This window comes from Salvelinus namaycush, unplaced genomic scaffold (genome assembly GCF_016432855.1).
Source record: "Salvelinus namaycush isolate Seneca unplaced genomic scaffold, SaNama_1.0 Scaffold300, whole genome shotgun sequence".
NCBI lineage: Eukaryota > Metazoa > Chordata > Actinopteri > Salmoniformes > Salmonidae > Salvelinus > Salvelinus namaycush.
Genome location: NW_024059898.1, coordinates 66,007 through 88,403, shown reverse-complemented (window position 1 = coordinate 88,403; position 22,397 = coordinate 66,007). Strand labels below are relative to the sequence as shown.

At 40.0% G+C, this 22,397-nt stretch overlaps 1 protein-coding gene across 1 annotated transcript in view; it reads left to right on the top strand.

Moving 5' to 3' along the window:
- The first annotated feature begins 5,602 nt into the window (after window positions 1-5,602).
- LOC120039803 (sodium-dependent noradrenaline transporter-like) overlaps window positions 5,603-22,397 on the top strand; it is a 69,089-nt gene continuing 52,294 nt past the window's right edge. Inside the window, exons 1-2 of the mRNA XM_038985178.1 lie at window positions 5,603-5,900; window positions 7,397-7,528. Of these exons, the coding sequence (XP_038841106.1) occupies window positions 5,603-5,900; window positions 7,397-7,528 (430 nt within the window). The remainder of the gene's footprint in view (window positions 5,901-7,396; window positions 7,529-22,397) is intronic.

Genomic DNA, 22,397 nt, shown 5'->3' with positions numbered 1-22,397 from the left:
AAGAACATGGTACTTAAGAAACCGCTCATTTCATTTAATCTCAAAAACATATTGAAAACAATCTAAAGTAAAGTGACCTACTCATCCTAGCTCAAACAACATTTCTCCACTCTCTTGTCTGGGTCACTTGGACTGAGCCTGAATGGCCAGGCAGAGGTGGAAATGCCTCTGCTCTTTCCAGGGTTAAGAGATGGGGTGGTACTCCGATGGCAGGGCAGGCCTGGAAGATGGAGAGCGGTGTGGACAGAGAGCACAGGGGTCCCTGGCTGGCTGTGGTCCTAGAGGAGGCTGGGGCCTTTCTGGACTGTTGTGAGAGACATTTCACATCTCATCAACATCTGATCTGAGATCAGGATCTAGCTGGCCCATGGAGAGAAGAGGCCCCGGGCCAGAGGGAAGACGGAGGGAAAGAAGAGAGGGAGAGGAAGGGAAGGAGGCAGGTGGGTAGGCAGATGGATAGACGGATGCTGGTACACAGAGACAGAAAGGCAGGCAGGCAGACAGGAACACAGACAGACAGTCAGACAGGCAGGTAGGTAGGTAGGTAGGTAGGTAGGTAGGTAGGTAGGTAGGTAGGTAGGTAGGTAGGTAGGTAGGTAGGTAGGTAGGTAGGTAGGTAGGTAGGTAGGGAGGGAGGTAGGGAGGTAGGGAGGTAGGTAGGTATGCAGCAGGCAGGCAGGCAGGCAGGCAGGCAGGCAGGCAGGCAGGCAGGCAGGCAGGCAGGCAGGCAGGCAGGCAGGCAGGCAGGCAGACATAAATGCAGAAAAACAGGCATGGAGGCAGGCAGACATGCATGGAGGAAGACAGACTGGCTGCAGGTGCCTGGAAGGGATGGTTGATAGAGGCCAGAAGGGAGGGAAGAGATTGCTTTGCCGTAAGCAGTTAGAATGGGATTCAGATATAAGGGTAAGGCAGCAGTAAATGCCGGCCTGGGTGTTAGTAGTTATCCTAGACCTAGGTCACTAGGATCTGCATCTAAAAGGAAGGGACGCTTCCTTACGACAGAATGATGGTGCTCCATGTCATGTGGGTTGGTGTCAGAGGTTATCAGAACTGCTGTGGTTTTGGAGGACAAGTATGTCCCTGTCGAGACAACCAGAGGACCGTAGAGCTGATCTAGGCCATCATTGCAATCCATCTCCAGTCACAGGTCATCTTCTAGGCTGACAACCAGGCACAACGCTGGACAGCCTATCCATCGAAGTGTAAGGATGTAATATGTCACCTAAGGATGAAAATCGGTCCTGAGACGTCACTCCAACTGTTGCGTAATACTAGCCTGGAAACCAAACTGATATGTTTCACAAGTTTGTATTCCCGGCTATCTTAATACATTGATATCACTGGAAGATGTGTATGGAAATTCACATTATGTATGTTAAGATTCAGTCCTTGGTTAGTGCATGTTTTTCTATTGCCATTTATTCTTTAACATGAATAGGCATTCAAATGAATCAAAACATGAACTTTAGACAGATTTTGTAGGTTTTGTTTGCCACCTGTTTGTCCTGGGTTCACCTATTCAAATGTAGCCTACCTTCACAACTCTGTTAAATGGGAGGAAATAAATCCAAGATGCCACAGAGGAAAACACCACTAATAACATATAACCCATCCATATAGGCCTCACCTCGCTCTTTCCTTTTCTATCACTTCAATTATTTAATCTTTACAAACAAAATGCCCCCAAACAGCCCTTTTAAGGTTTTATAAGAGAAGCCTGGAAAGCACTGGAGAGCGTTAAGGGGACATTCATTGACTTTAATGGGATGAACTGATCAACCATATCTAATAGAAATCATTGCCCATGGCAAAAGCTGGTGTGTTATTTAATTACGTATGGAACACAGTGCTTTTACCGCTTCTTAGAAAACTGTAATTCAATATATTTAGTTGAGAGAAGAAACAGATAAATAAAGTCCAAATTAAAACATTTCTGAAATAAGTTTTATTTTCTTGCTTTCGGTAAAATATAATTTTTTTTGTTGAAAAAATGAAAATGGAACAAAAAAAGAACTGTCATTTTTAACTGTTCATACTTTCAAAAAATGTAATGGTTTCAATATGCTACAAAAAAACGAATAACATTAAGTCTGTCAACACTTTTACATTTCCTGTCAACACTTTGAAAATGTCCTATAATAAGTAATCCAAATCTACTTGAGTGAGAAGAAGGCCTATTGCATTCTCTGTATCCTATGCTACATTTACCACGGATTAAATTCAACGTGTATGTACACATGTGCATTTGGAAAGTATTCACACCCCTTCCCTTTTTCCACATGTTGTTACGTTACAGCCTTATTCTAAAAGTTTTTTTGACATTTTTGCAGAAAAACAATAAAATAATTACTGAAATACTTGAATGACATAAGTATTCAGACCCTTTGCTATGATACTCGAAATTGAGCTCAGGTGCATTCTGTTTCCATTGATCATCCTTGAGATGTTTCTACAACTTGAATTGAGTCCACCTGTGGTAAATTCAATTGATTGGACATGATTTGGAAAGGCACACACCTGTCTATATAAGGCCCCACAGTTGACAGTGCATGTCAGAGCAAAAACCAAGCCATGAGGTCGAAGGAATTGTACGTAGAGCTCTGAGACAGGATTGTGTCGAGGCACAGATCTGGGAAAGGGTACCAAAACATTTCTGCAAACAATTGAAGGTTCCCAAGAACACAGTGGCCTCCATCAATGTAAGAAGTTTGGAACCACCAAGACTCTTCCTAGAGCCAAGCTGAGCAATCAGGGGAGAAGGGCCTTGGTCAGGGAGATGACCCAGATCCCGATGGTCACTCTGACAGCGCTCCAGAGTTCCTCTGTGGAGATGGGCGAACCTTCCAGAAGGACAACCATCTCTCCAGCACTCCACCAATCAGGCCTTTATGGTAGTGGCCAGACGGAAGCCACTCCTCAGTAAAAGCCACATGACAGCCCGCTTGGAGTTTGCCAAAAGACACCTAAAGACTCTCAGACCATGAGAAAGAAGATTCTCTAGTCTGATGAAACCAAGATTGAACTCTTTGGCCTGAATGTCAAGCGTCCCGTCTGGAGGAAACCTAGCACCATCCCTATGGTGAAGCATGGTGGTGGCAGCATCATGATGTGTTGATGTTTTTCAGCGGCAGGGACTGAGAGACTAGTCAAGATCAAGGGAAAGATGAACGGAACAAAGTACTGAGAGATCCTTGATGAAAACCTTCTCCACAGGACCTCAGACTGGGGCGATGGTTCACCTTCCAACAGGACAACGATCCTAAGCACACAGCCTAGACAGTGCAGGAGTGGCTTCAGGACAAGTCTCTGAATGTCCTTGAGTGGCCCACCCAGAGTGCGGACTTGAACCCGATCAAAAATCTCTGGAGAGACCTGAAAATAGCTGTGCAGCGACGCTCCCCTTACAACCTGACAGAGCTTGAGAGGATCTGCAGAGAAGAATGGGAGAAACTCACCAAATACAGGTGTGCCAAGCTTGTAGCGTCATACCCAAGGAAACTCAAGGCTATAATCACTGCCAAAGGTGCTTCAACAAAAAGGGTAAAGGGTCTGAATACTTATGCAAATGTGATATTTTTTTAATTTATTTTTTTACATTTGCAATAAAACAATAATCCTGTTTTGTTTTGTCATTATGGGGTATTGTGCGTAGATTGACAAGGGAAAAAAACAATTTAATACATTTTAAAATAAGGCTGTAATGTAACAAAATGTGGAATAAGTCAAAGGGTCTGAATACTTTCCGAATGCACTGTATATACAAAAGTATGTTTGACACACCTTCAAATTAGTGGATTTGGCTATTTCAGCCACACTCATTGCTGACAGGTGTATAAAATCAAGCACACAGCCTTGCAATTTCCATAGACAAACATTGGCAGTAGAAGGACCTTAATGAACAGCTCAGTGACTTTCAACGTGGCACCGTCATAGGATGCCACTTTTTCAACAAGTCAGTTTGTCAAATATCTGCCCTGGTAAAGCTGCCCTAGTCAACTGTAAGTGCTGTTATTGTGAAGTCGAAATGGTGTAAAGCTCACCGCCATTGGACTCTGGTGCAGTGGAAACGCGTTCTCTGGCGTGATGAATCACACTTCACCATCTGGCAGTCCAACGGTTGAATCTGGGTTTGGCAGATGCCAGGAGAACGCTACCTACCCCAATGCGTAGTGTCAACTGTAAAGTTTGGTGGGGAAGGAATAATGGTCTGGGGATGTTTTTCATGGTTCGTAGTAGGCCCCTTAGTTGCATTAAAGGGAAATCTTAACACTACAGCATACAATGACATTCAGACGGTTCTGTGCTTCCAACTTTGTGGCAACAGTTTGGGGAAAGCCCTTTCCTGTTTCATCATGACAATGCCCCCGTGCACAAAGTGAGGTTCATACAGAAATAGTTTGTCGAGATCGTTGTGGAAGACCTTGACTGGCCTGCACAGAAGCCCTAAAATCAATCTCATCAACACCTTTGGGATGAATTGGAACACCGACTGAGAGCCAGGCCTAATCGGCCAATATCAGTGCCTGACCTTACTAATGCTCTTGTGGCTGAATGGAAGCAAGTCCCTGCAGCAATGTCCCAACATTTAGTGGAAAGCCTTCCCAGAAGAGTGGAGGCTGTCATAGCAGCAAAGGGGGGACCACGGGCGCATGTTGGCGCGCACTTCACAACAGTGGCGACGGCGTGCCAAGAAATATCCAACATGAAGTGAGAGAGGGAGGAGCAGAAAGAACATTTTCAATTATAAAAAATCACGTGGAGAGAGAGAGAGGACCTGATTTAAAAGCTCTGAATGTATATCGTCTATCTCTCATGAGAAGGCGAGTCTTAAAGTTCCATCAGAATGGGCAGTCTCTCCTCAGACGCAGCAGGACGACAGCAGCAACGGGTCATGGAGAGGTGTCCGTAGCTTCACAAGTACGGACCAACCGTGGCTCCTCTTCTACTTATACGGGTTTTAATGTGCTTTAATAACGATACTATACGTCACTGACTATACTATTGTACTTTTAACTGATATTTTATGGTGTATTGCTGCCAGTTTGTATCAATTTGATTGATTAACCAATGTTGCTTAGCTGCCTTCAACAAATGCGCACGGGGATTATGAGAAATACGCAGGAGCAATAGAATAGCCTAAGCCTATTCTACGACGTTCACCTGTTATTTACGTTTATTTTAACATTTTGAAATACGTTTCCAATGGCATGACTAGTAGTTTATATGATTTAATATAATATAAGACAATGTATTTGTAAAACATGACTGAGGTTTCTGAAACAAGGAAATCCTTTTCTATCGCCCATATTTTGGCTATTCCTCTCTGTGCGCTAGTGTAGCTATAAACGTATAACTATTCCACTTCTACAAACTTCTGAATGTATTTTTTTTTACCTCTCTAGCCGATGAATGCGGTGGAGTCCACTGTAGTTCGTGGAGAAAATAATCACTTATGCAGAGTTTGCCTTTCCACGCTAGCGGGACTCCCATCGTCTTCACGGTCCACCGCAGCGCGAGCATCACCTCCGCCACGGATACTTCCTCCGTGAGGTGAGAGCACACGGCCGTTGGCGAGCTGCACACCGACACCGGAGAAAAGATGAACATCCAGGTCCTGCCAGACCACAAGCTGTCACCAGTGGCCCCGCTGAAACCCTGCAATGTGGAGAAGAAGGAGGTGGAACTGATACTGGTGAAGGACCAAAATGGGGTCCAGTATACCAGTTCGACCATCATGCCAACCCCCAGCACGCACGGCACCCCCTGCACCGCTGAGGAGCTGGAGGAGAGGGAAACATGGGGAAAGAAAATAGACTTTCTCCTATCCGTCATAGGCTTCGCAGTGGACTTGGCCAATGTCTGGAGATTCCCTTACCTCTGCTACAAGAATGGAGGTGGTGAGTGAACTGTTATAACTTCTGTAAAGACTTCTGTTAAGACATTCCCAGGTTTCTTTGGAACTATCCTCGTCGAGAACCAGGCTTGGTATGGCAACGCGAGACTGCTTTGGAACTAATATCAAGTTTGTTTTACTGTTGTGAAATAACTTTCTTCGTGAGTTTATGATAATATGTGCCAATCTGTTAGTTTGTATGCTACCATACGTACCAGTCACTAGTCAGTGATTTTTTGAAATCCTCAAATAGCTTTGCGCAGGCTTTCTTGAGCCAAGAGGCTTTGCTGGTAAGAGGGAAACGGAAATACCTCACTACATAAATTCATTCAGGTCAGTGTAGTTTAAGAGGAATACGGAAATACCTCATTGGATAAATTCATTCAGGTCAGTGTGGTTGACTCAACTGCAAATACATTCACTGTATCTGGGTGCTACTGTATCTTACTGTAAAGGGTTGACTCGTAACCCATTCACACCAGTTGCTGGCTCATAAGTGCTTTATTGCTGATGGGAAATATTTAAATACTCACAGTTGAACAGATAGCTATGCAAATATGTTAATAATGAATAACTTAATTTAAATGTGTCTAGATCAGCGGTGTGGAACCCATTTTTCCTGCGGGCCGCGTTCGGTCTTCACCGGGGTCTGGGGGGCTACACTTAAAATGGATTAGATTTCAGTGGCTCAGTAGTGGTGGTGGAATAAGTAAGCCAATCACTTGTAATATGTGTGCTGCATTTGTTTGATAAGAAGAGTTTTAGATAACATCTGTTAGAAGTGCCAGTCATGGTTATCACAAATCTGAAGAATGAACAACAGAGCAAAGGCTAACTACAGAGATTATTGATTGCCAACAATCACCAAATCAAATGACCACAACAAGAGAAAACATAAAAATTGTACCTGAATATATCTAAAATCGAGCCAAGTGAATGTTAACAAACCAAAGTTCCTTGTTAATTACAAAGTGACATTTTGGGTTTGCCACCACAGACCTTCAGTAGCTTGTTGTAATAACAGTGTTTACTACATTTCCTGTCCCCTTTGGCAGCATTACACTTCACGTGGTGACAATAGACATGTGTATCTTTATCTGGTGAACTGAGTGTTGCAGTGTTGTGTCCTGTGGTGCCAACTCTTCAGCTGTGGGTCATGTTCATTTGGCGCTCTATGAAAGGCTGTAATGCAGCCCAATGCTCAGCTTTTAGTTAAAATGTTGCATACAAGATATTTTTAATTATACTAGATGAAGGGAATTTTATTCTTCCTCGAATTCACTGGAACATAAAAAGCTACCAAGCATGGACAATTCACTGTCTGTGCCTGGAGAGTCCATGTTGATGTCTGTTTCATGTGATTTTTCGTTAGATATCATCATCAACACAAATTGCTAGGGCAAAAACACCCACAAAATGCTAAATATGTTGTCTTGGCTGAACGTGCCAAAAGGATCACGTTCAAAAACGTTGTTTTGTGGGTTTTTGTCGTGATTTCAGGTGCCTTTCTAATCCCCTACATTCTGTTCCTGGTGATTGCTGGGATGCCTCTGTTCTATATGGAACTAGCCCTGGGACAGTACAATAGGGAAGGAGCTGCTACAGTCTGGAAGATCTGCCCTGTCTTTAAAGGTGAGCTTTCGCTCTCTCTCCCATCTCTGTATTCCATCTCTTTCCTGACCTCTGCCTCATCTCCCACCTCTCACCTTCTCAAGGCTCCTGGCCTCTCTTTTCTTCTCTATCTTTGAACATCTCTCTCTTTTTTCACTCACCTCTTGTCCTTTCCCCTCCTTCCTTTCCCCGCTCTTTTAATGTTCCTTCCCAGTGGGCACACCACATCATTTCAATATGGACAATGTTGACAAGACGTTGATGAATGAGATTGCAACCTATATTCACCCACTCAAAAAGACAGCCAAAAGTTTGTTGAATTACCAATGTGTTATCAGTGACCACGTTTAAAGGCGCACAGTATTCCGGATAGTAGCTCATATCCCGCTTAAGGTCTTATTCGGTATAAGCTGTTTACATGCACCTTTGATATTTTGTCAGTATTATGGATGGCCATTAGCTGCTGCCAAGGCAGAAACTACTCTTCCTGGGGTCCAGCAAAAATTAAGTCCGTAATATAGATGATATATCCCGCTCATGAGTATCCCTGTATCCATGAATTAACGGAATACTTCTAATTTAAGTTAATTTGGGTTAAATGGAATAGTAACTGAACTATGGACACTGACTGTAGGCCTATAACCTCTCACATGTAGTGTAATATAATATTAACTCTTGCAGAATTATGGATTTCTCGTAGTGAAATTATACAACAAATGTTAATTTTGTCTCGGGAACAGAAGTTAAGAAATATAATTGATTTATTTCAGCATCTCTTGAGAAAATGCAAATGCTTCTGTAATGTGTTATCTTTCACACTGTTATGCAAGCAGACAGTATTTCAACCACATAAAATATGCACCCAAGACGAACTAAAGTCTTATCCGAAATGTGTTTCGTCGTTTTCTCAGCTTTTAATTTCCTTAAAACAGGTCAAACTGATGACATGTGGACAGACAAATTTACCGGTGTTAACTAGATTACTAATGCATTCATTTTATCCATGGAAGATATTATTCTGGTGAGCACTACTTTATTTAGTCTTCTGGGGCAACAAGTATTTCTTTTTCTTTTTTATATAACCTTTATTTAACTAGGCAGAAGATGTAACTAGGCAGAAGATGTAACTAGGCAGAAGTTATGACAGAAGAGAAGCTGCATGTATCAATCTTCAGTTGACAAACAAATGGCAAATGCTCGAAATTATAATATGGCCTCCCAAATGTCGGAAATTATAAGCAGAAATGTAATTTCAATTGTAGTAAATTAATTATAGTAGGCTAAATTATTATGGAATTACTTTTGTGGATGGAACTGAGCAGGTAACCTACTTTTTGAAGTGATTAGTTTGACAATCAGATGAAAACATCATCACACAACACTCCTGATATGTGAAACTGAGCCTGACAGCACAGACCACAGAAACAACAGTAAATGGGATAGGATGTTTACATGCCACAGTATCCCGTCTTAGATCAGCCTGTCCCAGGCATCTTATCCAGGTTTCTTACAACCGGGATTCAAGCTTTTTCAGGTTATTGTAAACTGGATGTGATGTTTATATGCGTCAACTCAAACACAGAATACTTGAGTATCCTGAATAATAACGGGATATTGATGTGCATGTAAATGTGGTCAGTATGCCTTCAACCATCTAAAAGCAAAACCAAATTCCAATGGAAAAACTATGTCTGGTTTTGGTTTAGTTGTCACCTAAATGTGTATCAATGCACTTTAAGCCATTTAAAAGCACAACAAAGTTGAAATGGTAACACAATGACAGTGATTTTGCTGATTAATACAACAACTTAATGTGTTATCACAGTGCTTCATGTAATAGCACAACCAAATGACCTGGATTACTGTAAAGGATTACATTAAAAGTATATACATGATGCAAGTGATCAATGCTGTTGGAGATTCCAGGCAGATTATTATAGAAATTGTGAAGATCTCCACAGACCTGCGATCTTCAACACATCTGCTTTATATGATTACATAAGAAGACATTTATAGTTACAGTGTCACCATTTGAAGGAGATGTATCTTCTGCTTGGAAAGTTTCCTCTGTGCCACTGAGTCTGGCTTTAATTCCAATTTTGCTTGATTTCAAATTTAATCTACAAGTTAATAATGAATATGTTGGATTCAATGGCTCCATCTCAACCAATAATCAAAGTTATAGAATAGGACAAAATATAATCAAATCAAACTTTAAATGCACTTGAAATAAAGTTGTATTTGATTTTGTCTTATTCTATAACTTAGATTTCTGGTTGAGATGGAGCCATTGAATCCAACATATTGATTATTAACTTGTAGATTAAATTTGAAATCAAGCTAAACTTGAAACCCTAGGCCTATTTATTGTCTATTTTCAAGTTGAATTGAAACAATAGCTGTTGATGCAAAGGCTATATAGGCCTAAATAGTATCATTAGTGCTATATGTTAAACCTCTGTTAAACCTACCCTTTGGAAATGACTTTAATAGCAACAGTGAATCTATTTTGTTTTTAAGTGGAGATCTCTCATTCTCAGATAGCACAATGGTGTCAGTGATACATTTCAAAGCAAAGCACGGCTGGGCTTTTTTAAAACCCTGGATGGGAGACCAAAGGGATAGCCGTAGATAGATACATTCTCCAGTAAGAGGTGCTGCCCAGCCTATTATTTTTTTATGCTAGTGGATATAACTCACATACAAATTCAACATATTTTATTCAAGCTTTGTCTATGTTGAAAATTGGTAACCATGATGACATAATCCTTTGGTTGAAATTTCACACTCAAAACAACAGTTTTAGCAAATCCATTGTATTTTACACACAGAGTCCACGTCACAATACGTTGACAAACTACATTGAAACAACGTTGATTCAACCAGTTTGTACCCACTGGGTTTCCCCTATAATCTCCTTCGTTCATCTCTCCTTTCTCCTATATACAGTACCTCTCTTTTTCATTTCCCCGTCTTCATCTCTCCTTTCTCCTATATACAGTATCTCTCTTTTTCATGTTCCCGTCTTCATCTCTCCTTTCTCCTATATACAGTATCTCTCTTTTTCATTTCCCCGTCTTCATCTCTCCTTTCTCCTATATACAGTACCTCTCTTTTTCATTTCCCCGTCTTCATCTCTCCTTTCTCCTATATACAGTACCTCTCTTTTTCATTTCCCCTTCTTCATCTCTCCTTTCTCCTATATACAGTACCTCTCTTTTTCATTTCCCTGTCTTCATCTCTCCTTTCTCCTATATACAGTATCTCTCTTTTTCATTTCCCCGTCTTCATCTCTCCTTTCTCCTATATACAGTATCTCTCTTTTTCATGTTCCCGTCTTCATCTCTCCTTTCTCCTATATACAGTATCTCTCTTTTTCATGTTCCCGTCTTCATCTCTCCTTTCTCCTATATACAGTATCTCCCTTTTTCATTTCCCCGTCTTCATCTCTCCTTTCTCCTATATACAGTATCTCTCTTTTTCATTTCCCCGTCTTCATCTCTCCTTTCTCCTATATACAGTACCTCTCTTTTTCATTTCCCCTTCTTCATCTCTCCTTTCTCCTATATACAGTATCTCTCTTTTTCATTTCCCCGTCTTCATCTCTCCTTTCTCCTATATACAGTACCTCTCTTTTTCATTTCCCCGTCTTCATCTCTCCTTTCTCCTATATACAGTACCTCTCTTTTTCATTTCCCCTTCTTCATCTCTCCTTTCTCCTATATACAGTATCTCTCTTTTTCATTTCCCCGTCTTCATCTCTCCTTTCTCCTATATACAGTACCTCTATTTTTCATTTCCCCTTCTTCATCTCTCCTTTCTCCTATATACAGTACCTCTCTTTTTCATTTCCCCGTCTTCATCTCTCCTTTCTCCTATATACAGTACCTCTCTTTTTCATTTCCCCGTCTTCATCTCTCCTTTCTCCTATATACAGTATCTCTCTTTTTCATGTTCCCGTCTTCATCTCTCCTTTCTTCTATATACAGTATCTCTCTTTTTCATGTTCCCGTCTTCATCTCTCCTTTCTCCTGTATACAGTATCTCTCTTTTTCATGTTCCCGTCTTCATCTCTCCTTTCTCCTATATACAGTATCTCCCTTTTTCATTTCCCCGTCTTCATCTCTCCTTTCTCCTATATACAGTACCTCTCTTTTTCATTTCCCCTTCTTCATCTCTCCTTTCTCCTATATACAGTATCTCTCTTTTTCATTTCCCCGTCTTCATCTCTCCTTTCTCCTATATACAGTACCTCTCTTTTTCATTTCCCCGTCTTCATCTCTCCTTTCTCCTATATACAGTACCTCTCTTTTTCATTTCCCCTTCTTCATCTCTCCTTTCTCCTATATACAGTATCTCTCTTTTTCATTTCCCCGTCTTCATCTCTCCTTTCTCCTATATACAGTACCTCTATTTTTCATTTCCCCTTCTTCATCTCTCCTTTCTCCTATATACAGTACCTCTCTTTTTCATTTCCCCGTCTTCATCTCTCCTTTCTTCTATATACAGTATCTCTCTTTTTCATGTTCCCGTCTTCATCTCTCCTTTCTCCTATATACAGTACCTCTCTTTTTCATGTTCCCGTCTTCATCTCTTCTTTCTCCTATATACAGTATCTCTCTTTTTCATGTTCCCGTCTTCATCTCTCCTTTCTCCTATATACAGTACCTCTCTTTTTCATGTTCCCGTCTTCATCTCTCCTTTCTCCTATATACAGTACCTCTCTTTTTCATTTCCCCGTCTTCATTTCTCCTTTCTCCTATATACAGTATCTCTCTTTTTCATGTTCCCGTCTTCATCTCTCCTTTCTCCTATATACAGTATCTCTCTTTTTCATTTCCCCGTCTTCATCTCTCCTTTCTCCTATATACAGTACCTCTCTTTTTCATTTCCCCATCTTCATCTCTCCTTTCTCCTATATACAGTATCTCTCTTTTTCATTTCCCCGTCTTCATCTCTCCTTTCTCCTATATACAGTACCTCTCTTTTTCATTTCCCCTTCTTCATCTCTCCTTTCTCCTATATACAGTACCTCTCTTTTTCATGTTCCCGTCTTCATCTCTCCTTTCTCCTATATACAGTACCTCTCTTTTTCATTTCCCCGTCTTCATCTCTCCTTTCTCCTATATACAGTACCTCTCTTTTTCATTTCCCCGTCTTCATCTCTCCTTTCTCCTATATACAGTACCTCTCTTTTTCATTTCCCCGTCTTCATCTCTCCTTTCTCCTATATACAGTACCTCTCTTTTTCATTTCCCCGTCTTCATCTCTCCTTTCTCCTATATACAGTATCTCTCTTTTTCATGTTCCCGTCTTCATCTCTCCTTTCTTCTATATACAGTATCTCTCTTTTTCATGTTCCCGTCTTCATCTCTCCTTTCTCCTATATACAGTACCTCTCTTTTTCATTTCCCTGTCTTCATCTCTCCTTTCTCCTATATACAGTACCTCTCTTTTTCATTTCCCCGTCTTCATCTCTCCTTTCTCCTATATACAGTATCTCTCTTTTTCATGTTCCCGTCTTCATCTCTCCTTTCTCCTATATACAGTATCTCTCTTTTTCATGTTCCCGTCTTCATCTCTCCTTTCTCCTATATACAGTATCTCCCTTTTTCATTTCCCCGTCTTCATCTCTCCTTTCTCCTATATACAGTATCTCTCTTTTTCATTTCCCCGTCTTCATCTCTCCTTTCTCCTATATACAGTACCTCTCTTTTTCATTTCCCCTTCTTCATCTCTCCTTTCTCCTATATACAGTATCTCTCTTTTTCATTTCCCCGTCTTCATCTCTCCTTTCTCCTATATAAAGTATCTCTCTTTTTCATTTCCCCGTCTTCATCTCTCCTTTCTCCTATATACAGTACCTCTCTTTTTCATTTCCCCTTCTTCATCTCTCCTTTCTCCTATATACAGTATCTCTCTTTTTCATTTCCCCTTCTTCATCTCTCCTTTCTCCTATATACAGTATCTCTCTTTTTCATTTCCCCGTCTTCATCTCTCCTTTCTCCTATATACAGTACCTCTATTTTTCATTTCCCCTTCTTCATCTCTCCTTTCTCCTATATACAGTATCTCTCTTTTTCATTTCCCTGTCTTCATCTCTCCTTTCTCCTATATACAGTATCTCTCTTTTTCATTTCCCCTTCTTCATCTCTCCTTTCTCCTATATACAGTATCTCTCTTTTTCATTTCCCCGTCTTCATCTCTCCTTTCTCCTATATACAGTACCTCTATTTTTCATTTCCCCTTCTTCATCTCTCCTTTCTCCTATATACAGTACCTCTCTTTTTCATTTCCCCGTCTTCATCTCTCCTTTCTCCTATATACAGTACCTCTCTTTTTCATTTCCCCGTCTTCATCTCTCCTTTCTCCTATATACAGTACCTCTCTTTTTCATTTTCCCCGTCTTCATCTCTCCTTTCTCCTATATACAGTACCTCTCTTTTTCATTTCCCCGTCTTCATCTCTCCTTTCTCCTATATACAGTACCTCTCTTTTTCATTTCCCCGTCTTCATCTCTCCTTTCTCCTATATACAGTACCTCTCTTTTTCATTTCCCCTTCTTCATCTCTCCTTTCTCCTATATACAGTATCTCTCTTTTTCATTTCCCCGTCTTCATCTCTCCTTTCTCCTATATACAGTACCTCTATTTTTCATTTCCCCTTCTTCATCTCTCCTTTCTCCTATATACAGTACCTCTCTTTTTCATTTCCCTGTCTTCATCTCTCCTTTCTCCTATATACAGTATCTCTCTTTTTCATGTTCCCGTCTTCATCTCTCCTTTCTTCTATATACAGTATCTCTCTTTTTCATGTTCCCGTCTTCATCTCTCCTTTCTCCTGTATACAGTATCTCTCTTTTTCATGTTCCCGTCTTCATCTCTCCTTTCTCCTATATACAGTATCTCCCTTTTTCATTTCCCCGTCTTCATCTCTCCTTTCTCCTATATACAGTACCTCTCTTTTTCATTTCCCCTTCTTCATCTCTCCTTTCTCCTATATACAGTATCTCTCTTTTTCATTTCCCCGTCTTCATCTCTCCTTTCTCCTATATACAGTACCTCTCTTTTTCATTTCCCCGTCTTCATCTCTCCTTTCTCCTATATACAGTACCTCTCTTTTTCATTTCCCCTTCTTCATCTCTCCTTTCTCCTATATACAGTATCTCTCTTTTTCATTTCCCCGTCTTCATCTCTCCTTTCTCCTATATACAGTACCTCTATTTTTCATTTCCCCTTCTTCATCTCTCCTTTCTCCTATATACAGTACCTCTCTTTTTCATTTCCCCGTCTTCATCTCTCCTTTCTTCTATATACAGTATCTCTCTTTTTCATGTTCCCGTCTTCATCTCTCCTTTCTCCTATATACAGTACCTCTCTTTTTCATGTTCCCGTCTTCATCTCTTCTTTCTCCTATATACAGTATCTCTCTTTTTCATGTTCCCGTCTTCATCTCTCCTTTCTCCTATATACAGTACCTCTCTTTTTCATGTTCCCGTCTTCATCTCTCCTTTCTCCTATATACAGTACCTCTCTTTTTCATTTCCCCGTCTTCATTTCTCCTTTCTCCTATATACAGTATCTCTCTTTTTCATGTTCCCGTCTTCATCTCTCCTTTCTCCTATATACAGTATCTCTCTTTTTCATTTCCCCGTCTTCATCTCTCCTTTCTCCTATATACAGTACCTCTCTTTTTCATTTCCCCATCTTCATCTCTCCTTTCTCCTATATACAGTATCTCTCTTTTTCATTTCCCCGTCTTCATCTCTCCTTTCTCCTATATACAGTACCTCTCTTTTTCATTTCCCCTTCTTCATCTCTCCTTTCTCCTATATACAGTACCTCTCTTTTTCATGTTCCCGTCTTCATCTCTCCTTTCTCCTATATACAGTACCTCTCTTTTTCATTTCCCCGTCTTCATCTCTCCTTTCTCCTATATACAGTACCTCTCTTTTTCATTTCCCCGTCTTCATCTCTCCTTTCTCCTATATACAGTACCTCTCTTTTTCATTTCCCCGTCTTCATCTCTCCTTTCTCCTATATACAGTACCTCTCTTTTTCATTTCCCCGTCTTCATCTCTCCTTTCTCCTATATACAGTATCTCTCTTTTTCATGTTCCCGTCTTCATCTCTCCTTTCTTCTATATACAGTATCTCTCTTTTTCATGTTCCCGTCTTCATCTCTCCTTTCTCCTATATACAGTACCTCTCTTTTTCATTTCCCTGTCTTCATCTCTCCTTTCTCCTATATACAGTACCTCTCTTTTTCATTTCCCCGTCTTCATCTCTCCTTTCTCCTATATACAGTATCTCTCTTTTTCATGTTCCCGTCTTCATCTCTCCTTTCTCCTATATACAGTATCTCTCTTTTTCATGTTCCCGTCTTCATCTCTCCTTTCTCCTATATACAGTATCTCCCTTTTTCATTTCCCCGTCTTCATCTCTCCTTTCTCCTATATACAGTATCTCTCTTTTTCATTTCCCCGTCTTCATCTCTCCTTTCTCCTATATACAGTACCTCTCTTTTTCATTTCCCCTTCTTCATCTCTCCTTTCTCCTATATACAGTATCTCTCTTTTTCATTTCCCCGTCTTCATCTCTCCTTTCTCCTATATAAAGTATCTCTCTTTTTCATTTCCCCGTCTTCATCTCTCCTTTCTCCTATATACAGTACCTCTCTTTTTCATTTCCCCTTCTTCATCTCTCCTTTCTCCTATATACAGTATCTCTCTTTTTCATTTCCCCTTCTTCATCTCTCCTTTCTCCTATATACAGTATCTCTCTTTTTCATTTCCCCGTCTTCATCTCTCCTTTCTCCTATATACAGTACCTCTATTTTTCATTTCCCCTTCTTCATCTCTCCTTTCTCCTATATACAGTATCTCTCTTTTTCATTTCCCTGTCTTCATCTCTCCTTTCTCCTATATACAGTATCTCTCTTTTTCATGTTCCCGTCTTCATCTCTCCTTTCTTCTATATACAGTATCTCTCTTTTTCATGTTCCCGTCTTCATCTCTCCTTTCTCCTATATACAGTATCTCTCTTTTTCATTTCCCTGTCTTCATCTCTCCTTTCTCCTATATACAGTACCTCTCTTTTTCATTTCCCCGTCTTCATCTCTCCTTTCTCCTATATACAGTATCTCTCTTTTTCATGTTCCCGTCTTCATCTCTCCTTTCTCCTATATACAGTATCTCTCTTTTTCATGTTCCCGTCTTCATCTCTCCTTTCTCCTATATACAGTATCTCCCTTTTTCATTTCCCTGTCTTCATCTCTCCTTTCTCCTATATACAGTATCTCTCTTTTTCATTTCCCCGTCTTCATCTCTCCTTTCTCCTATATACAGTACCTCTCTTTTTCATTTCCCCTTCTTCATCTCTCCTTTCTCCTATATACAGTATCTCTCTTTTTCATTTCCCCGTCTTCATCTCTCCTTTCTCCTATATACAGTACCTCTCTTTTTCATTTCCCCGTCTTCATCTCTCCTTTCTCCTATATACAGTACCTCTCTTTTTCATTTCCCCTTCTTCATCTCTCCTTTCTCCTATATACAGTATCTCTCTTTTTCATTTCCCCGTCTTCATCTCTCCTTTCTCCTATATACAGTACCTCTATTTTTCATTTCCCCTTCTTCATCTCTCCTTTCTCCTATATACAGTACCTCTCTTTTTCATTTCCCCGTCTTCATCTCTCCTTTCTTCTATATACAGTATCTCTCTTTTTCATGTTCCTGTCTTCATCTCTCCTTTCTCCTATATACAGTACCTCTCTTTTTCATGTTCCCGTCTTCATCTCTCCTTTCTCCTATATACAGTATCTCTCTTTTTCATGTTCCCGTCTTCATCTCTCCTTTCTCCTATATACATTACCTCTCTTTTCATGTTCCCGTCTTCATCTCTCCTTTCTCCTATATACAGTACCTCTCTTTTTCATTTCCCCGTCTTCATCTCTCCTTTCTCCTATATACAGTATCTCTCTTTTTCATGTTCCCGTCTTCATCTCTCCTTTCTCCTATATACAGTATCTCTCTTTTTCATTTCCCCGTCTTCATCTCTCCTTTCTCCTATATACAGTACCTCTCTTTTTCATTTCCCCATCTTCATCTCTCCTTTCTCCTATATACAGTATCTCTCTTTTTCATTTCCCCGTCTTCATCTCTCCTTTCTCCTATATACAGTACCTCTATTTTTCATTTCCCCTTCTTCATCTCTCCTTTCTCCTATATACAGTACCTCTCTTTTTCATGTTCCCGTCTTCATCTCTCCTTTCTCCTATATACAGTATCTCTCTTTTTCATTTCCCCGTCTTCATCTCTCCTTTCTCCTATATACAGTATCTCTCTTTTTCATTTCCCCGTCTTCATCTCTCCTTTCTCCTATATACAGTACCTCTATTTTTCATTTCCCCTTCTTCATCTCTCCTTTCTCCTATATACAGTACCTCTCTTTTTCATTTCCCCGTCTTCATCTCTCCTTTCTCCTATATACAGTATCTCTCTTTTTCATTTCCCCGTCTTCATCTCTCCTTTCTCCTATATACAGTACCTCTCTTTTTCATTTCCCCTTCTTCATCTCTCCTTTCTCCTATATACAGTATCTCTCTTTTTCATTTCCCCGTCTTCATCTCTCCTTTCTCCTATATAAAGTATCTCTCTTTTTCATTTCCCCGTCTTCATCTCTCCTTTCTCCTATATACAGTACCTCTCTTTTTCATTTCCCCTTCTTCATCTCTCCTTTCTCCTATATACAGTATCTCTCTTTTTCATTTCCCCTTCTTCATCTCTCCTTTCTCCTATATACAGTATCTCTCTTTTTCATTTCCCCGTCTTCATCTCTCCTTTCTCCTATATACAGTACCTCTATTTTTCATTTCCCCTTCTTCATCTCTCCTTTCTCCTATATACAGTATCTCTCTTTTTCATTTCCCTGTCTTCATCTCTCCTTTCTCCTATATACAGTATCTCTCTTTTTCATGTTCCCGTCTTCATCTCTCCTTTCTTCTATATACAGTATCTCTCTTTTTCATGTTCCCGTCTTCATCTCTCCTTTCTCCTATATACAGTATCTCTCTTTTTCATTTCCCTGTCTTCATCTCTCCTTTCTCCTATATACAGTACCTCTCTTTTTCATTTCCCCGTCTTCATCTCTCCTTTCTCCTATATACAGTATCTCTCTTTTTCATGTTCCCGTCTTCATCTCTCCTTTCTCCTATATACAGTATCTCTCTTTTTCATGTTCCCGTCTTCATCTCTCCTTTCTCCTATATACAGTATCTCCCTTTTTCATTTCCCTGTCTTCATCTCTCCTTTCTCCTATATACAGTATCTCTCTTTTTCATTTCCCCGTCTTCATCTCTCCTTTCTCCTATATACAGTACCTCTCTTTTTCATTTCCCCTTCTTCATCTCTCCTTTCTCCTATATACAGTATCTCTCTTTTTCATTTCCCCGTCTTCATCTCTCCTTTCTCCTATATACAGTACCTCTCTTTTTCATTTCCCCGTCTTCATCTCTCCTTTCTCCTATATACAGTACCTCTCTTTTTCATTTCCCCTTCTTCATCTCTCCTTTCTCCTATATACAGTATCTCTCTTTTTCATTTCCCCGTCTTCATCTCTCCTTTCTCCTATATACAGTACCTCTATTTTTCATTTCCCCTTCTTCATCTCTCCTTTCTCCTATATACAGTACCTCTCTTTTTCATTTCCCCGTCTTCATCTCTCCTTTCTTCTATATACAGTATCTCTCTTTTTCATGTTCCTGTCTTCATCTCTCCTTTCTCCTATATACAGTATCTCTCTTTTTCATGTTCCCGTCTTCATCTCTCCTTTCTCCTATATACAGTATCTCTCTTTTTCATGTTCCCGTCTTCATCTCTCCTTTCTCCTATATACATTACCTCTCTTTTTCATGTTCCCGTCTTCATCTCTCCTTTCTCCTATATACAGTACCTCTCTTTTTCATTTCCCCGTCTTCATCTCTCCTTTCTCCTATATACAGTATCTCTCTTTTTCATGTTCCCGTCTTCATCTCTCCTTTCTCCTATATACAGTATCTCTCTTTTTCATTTCCCCGTCTTCATCTCTCCTTTCTCCTATATACAGTACCTCTCTTTTTCATTTCCCCATCTTCATCTCTCCTTTCTCCTATATACAGTATCTCTCTTTTTCATTTCCCCGTCTTCATCTCTCCTTTCTCCTATATACAGTACCTCTATTTTTCATTTCCCCTTCTTCATCTCTCCTTTCTCCTATATACAGTACCTCTCTTTTTCATGTTCCCGTCTTCATCTCTCCTTTCTCCTATATACAGTATCTCTCTTTTTCATTTCCCCGTCTTCATCTCTCCTTTCTCCTATATACAGTACCTCTCTTTTTCATTTCCCCGTCTTCATCTCTCCTTTCTCCTATATACAGTACCTCTCTTTTTCATTTCCCCGTCTTCATCTCTCCTTTCTCCTATATACAGTACCTCTCTTTTTCATTTCCCCGTCTTCATCTCTCCTTTCTCCTATATACAGTATCTCTCTTTTTCATGTTCCCGTCTTCATCTCTCCTTTCTTCTATATACAGTATCTCTCTTTTTCATGTTCCCGTCTTCATCTCTCCTTTCTCCTATATACAGTACCTCTCTTTTTCATTTCCCTGTCTTCATCTCTCCTTTCTCCTATATACAGTACCTCTCTTTTTCATTTCCCCGTCTTCATCTCTCCTTTCTCCTATATACAGTATCTCTCTTTTTCATGTTCCCGTCTTCATCTCTCCTTTCTCCTATATACAGTATCTCTCTTTTTCATGTTCCCGTCTTCATCTCTCCTTTCTCCTATATACAGTATCTCCCTTTTTCATTTCCCCGTCTTCATCTCTCCTTTCTCCTATATACAGTATCTCTCTTTTTCATTTCCCCGTCTTCATCTCTCCTTTCTCCTATATACAGTACCTCTCTTTTTCATTTCCCCTTCTTCATCTCTCCTTTCTCCTATATACAGTATCTCTCTTTTTCATTTCCCCGTCTTCATCTCTCCTTTCTCCTATATACAGTACCTCTTTTTTTCATTTCCCCGTCTTCATCTCTCCTTTCTCCTATATACAGTACCTCTCTTTTTCATTTCCCCTTCTTCATCTCTCCTTTCTCCTATATACAGTATCTCTCTTTTTCATTTCCCCGTCTTCATCTCTCCTTTCTCCTATATACAGTACCTCTATTTTTCATTTCCCCTTCTTCATCTCTCCTTTCTCCTATATACAGTACCTCTCTTTTTCATTTCCCCGTCTTCATCTCTCCTTTCTCCTATATACAGTATCTCTCTTTTTCATGTTCCCGTCTTCATCTCTCCTTTCTTCTATATACAGTATCTCTCTTTTTCATGTTCCCGTCTTCATCTCTCCTTTCTCCTATATACAGTACCTCTCTTTTTCATGTTCCCGTCTTCATCTGTCCTTTCTCCTATATACAGTACCTCTCTTTTTCATGTTCCCGTCTTCATCTCTCCTTTCTCCTATATACAGTACCTCTCTTTTTCATTTCCCCGTCTTCATCTCTCCTTTCTCCTATATACAGTATCTCTCTTTTTCATGTCGTCTTCATCTCTCCTTTCTCCTATATACAGTACCTCTCTTTTTCATTTCCCCGTCTTCATCTCTCCTTTCTCCTATATACAGTACCTCTCTTTTTCATTTCCCCATCTTCATCTCTCCTTTCTCCTATATACAGTATCTCTCTTTTTCATTTCCCCGTCTTCATCTCTCCTTTCTCCTATATACAGTACCTCTCTTTTTCATTTCCCCGTCTTCATCTCTCCTTTCTCCTATATACAGTATCTCTCTTTTTCATGTTCCCGTCTTCATCTCTCCTTTCTCCTATATACAGTATCTCTCTTTTTCATGTTCCCGTCTTCATCTCTCCTTTCTCCTATATACAGTACCTCTCTTTTTCATGTTCCCGTCTTCATCTCTCCTTTCTCCTATATACAGTACCTCTCTTTTTCATTTCCCCGTCTTCATCTCTCCTTTCTCCTATATACAGTACCTCTCTTTTTCATTTCCCCGTCTTCATCTCTCCTTTCTCCTATATACAGTACCTCTCTTTTTCATGTTCCCGTCTTCATCTCTCCTTTCTCCTATATACAGTACCTCTCTTTTTCATGTTCCCGTCTTCATCTCTCCTTTCTCCTATATACAGTACCTCTCTTTTTCATTTCCCCGTCTTCATCTCTCCTTTCTCCTATATACAGTACCTCTCTTTTTCATGTTCCCGTCTTCATTTCTCCTTTCTCCTATATACAGTATCTCTCTTTTTCATTTCCCCGTCTTCATCTCTCCTTTCTCCTATATACAGTACCTCTCTTTTTCATTTCCCCGTCTTCATCTCTCCTTTCTCCTATATACAGTATCTCTCTTTTTCATTTTCCCGTCTTCATCTTTCCTTTCTCCTATATACAGTATCTCTCTTTTTCATGTTCCCGTCTTCATTTCTCCTTTCTCTTATATACAGTATCTCTCTTTTTCATTTCCCCGTCTTCATCTCTCCTTTCTCCTATATACAGTACCTCTCTTTTTCATGTTCCCGTCTTCATCTCTCCTTTCTCCTATATACAGTATCTCTCTTTTTCATGTTCCCGTCTTCATCTCTCCTTTCTCCTATATACAGTATCTCTCTTTTTCATTTTCCTGTCTTCATCTCTCCTTTCTCCTATATACAGTATCTCTCTTTTTCATTTTCCCGTCTTCAGCTCTCCCTGTCCACTTTTCCAAAAGCCTTGATCAGAGGAGAGAGGAAGGAGAGATGTGGTCTTTTAGAAGTATACAGTAAATCTCAACACACTGTACAACAATAAACATACAGTAGATATAGTGTAGAAACAGAGATATGCATTGTAATGAAGATGGACACA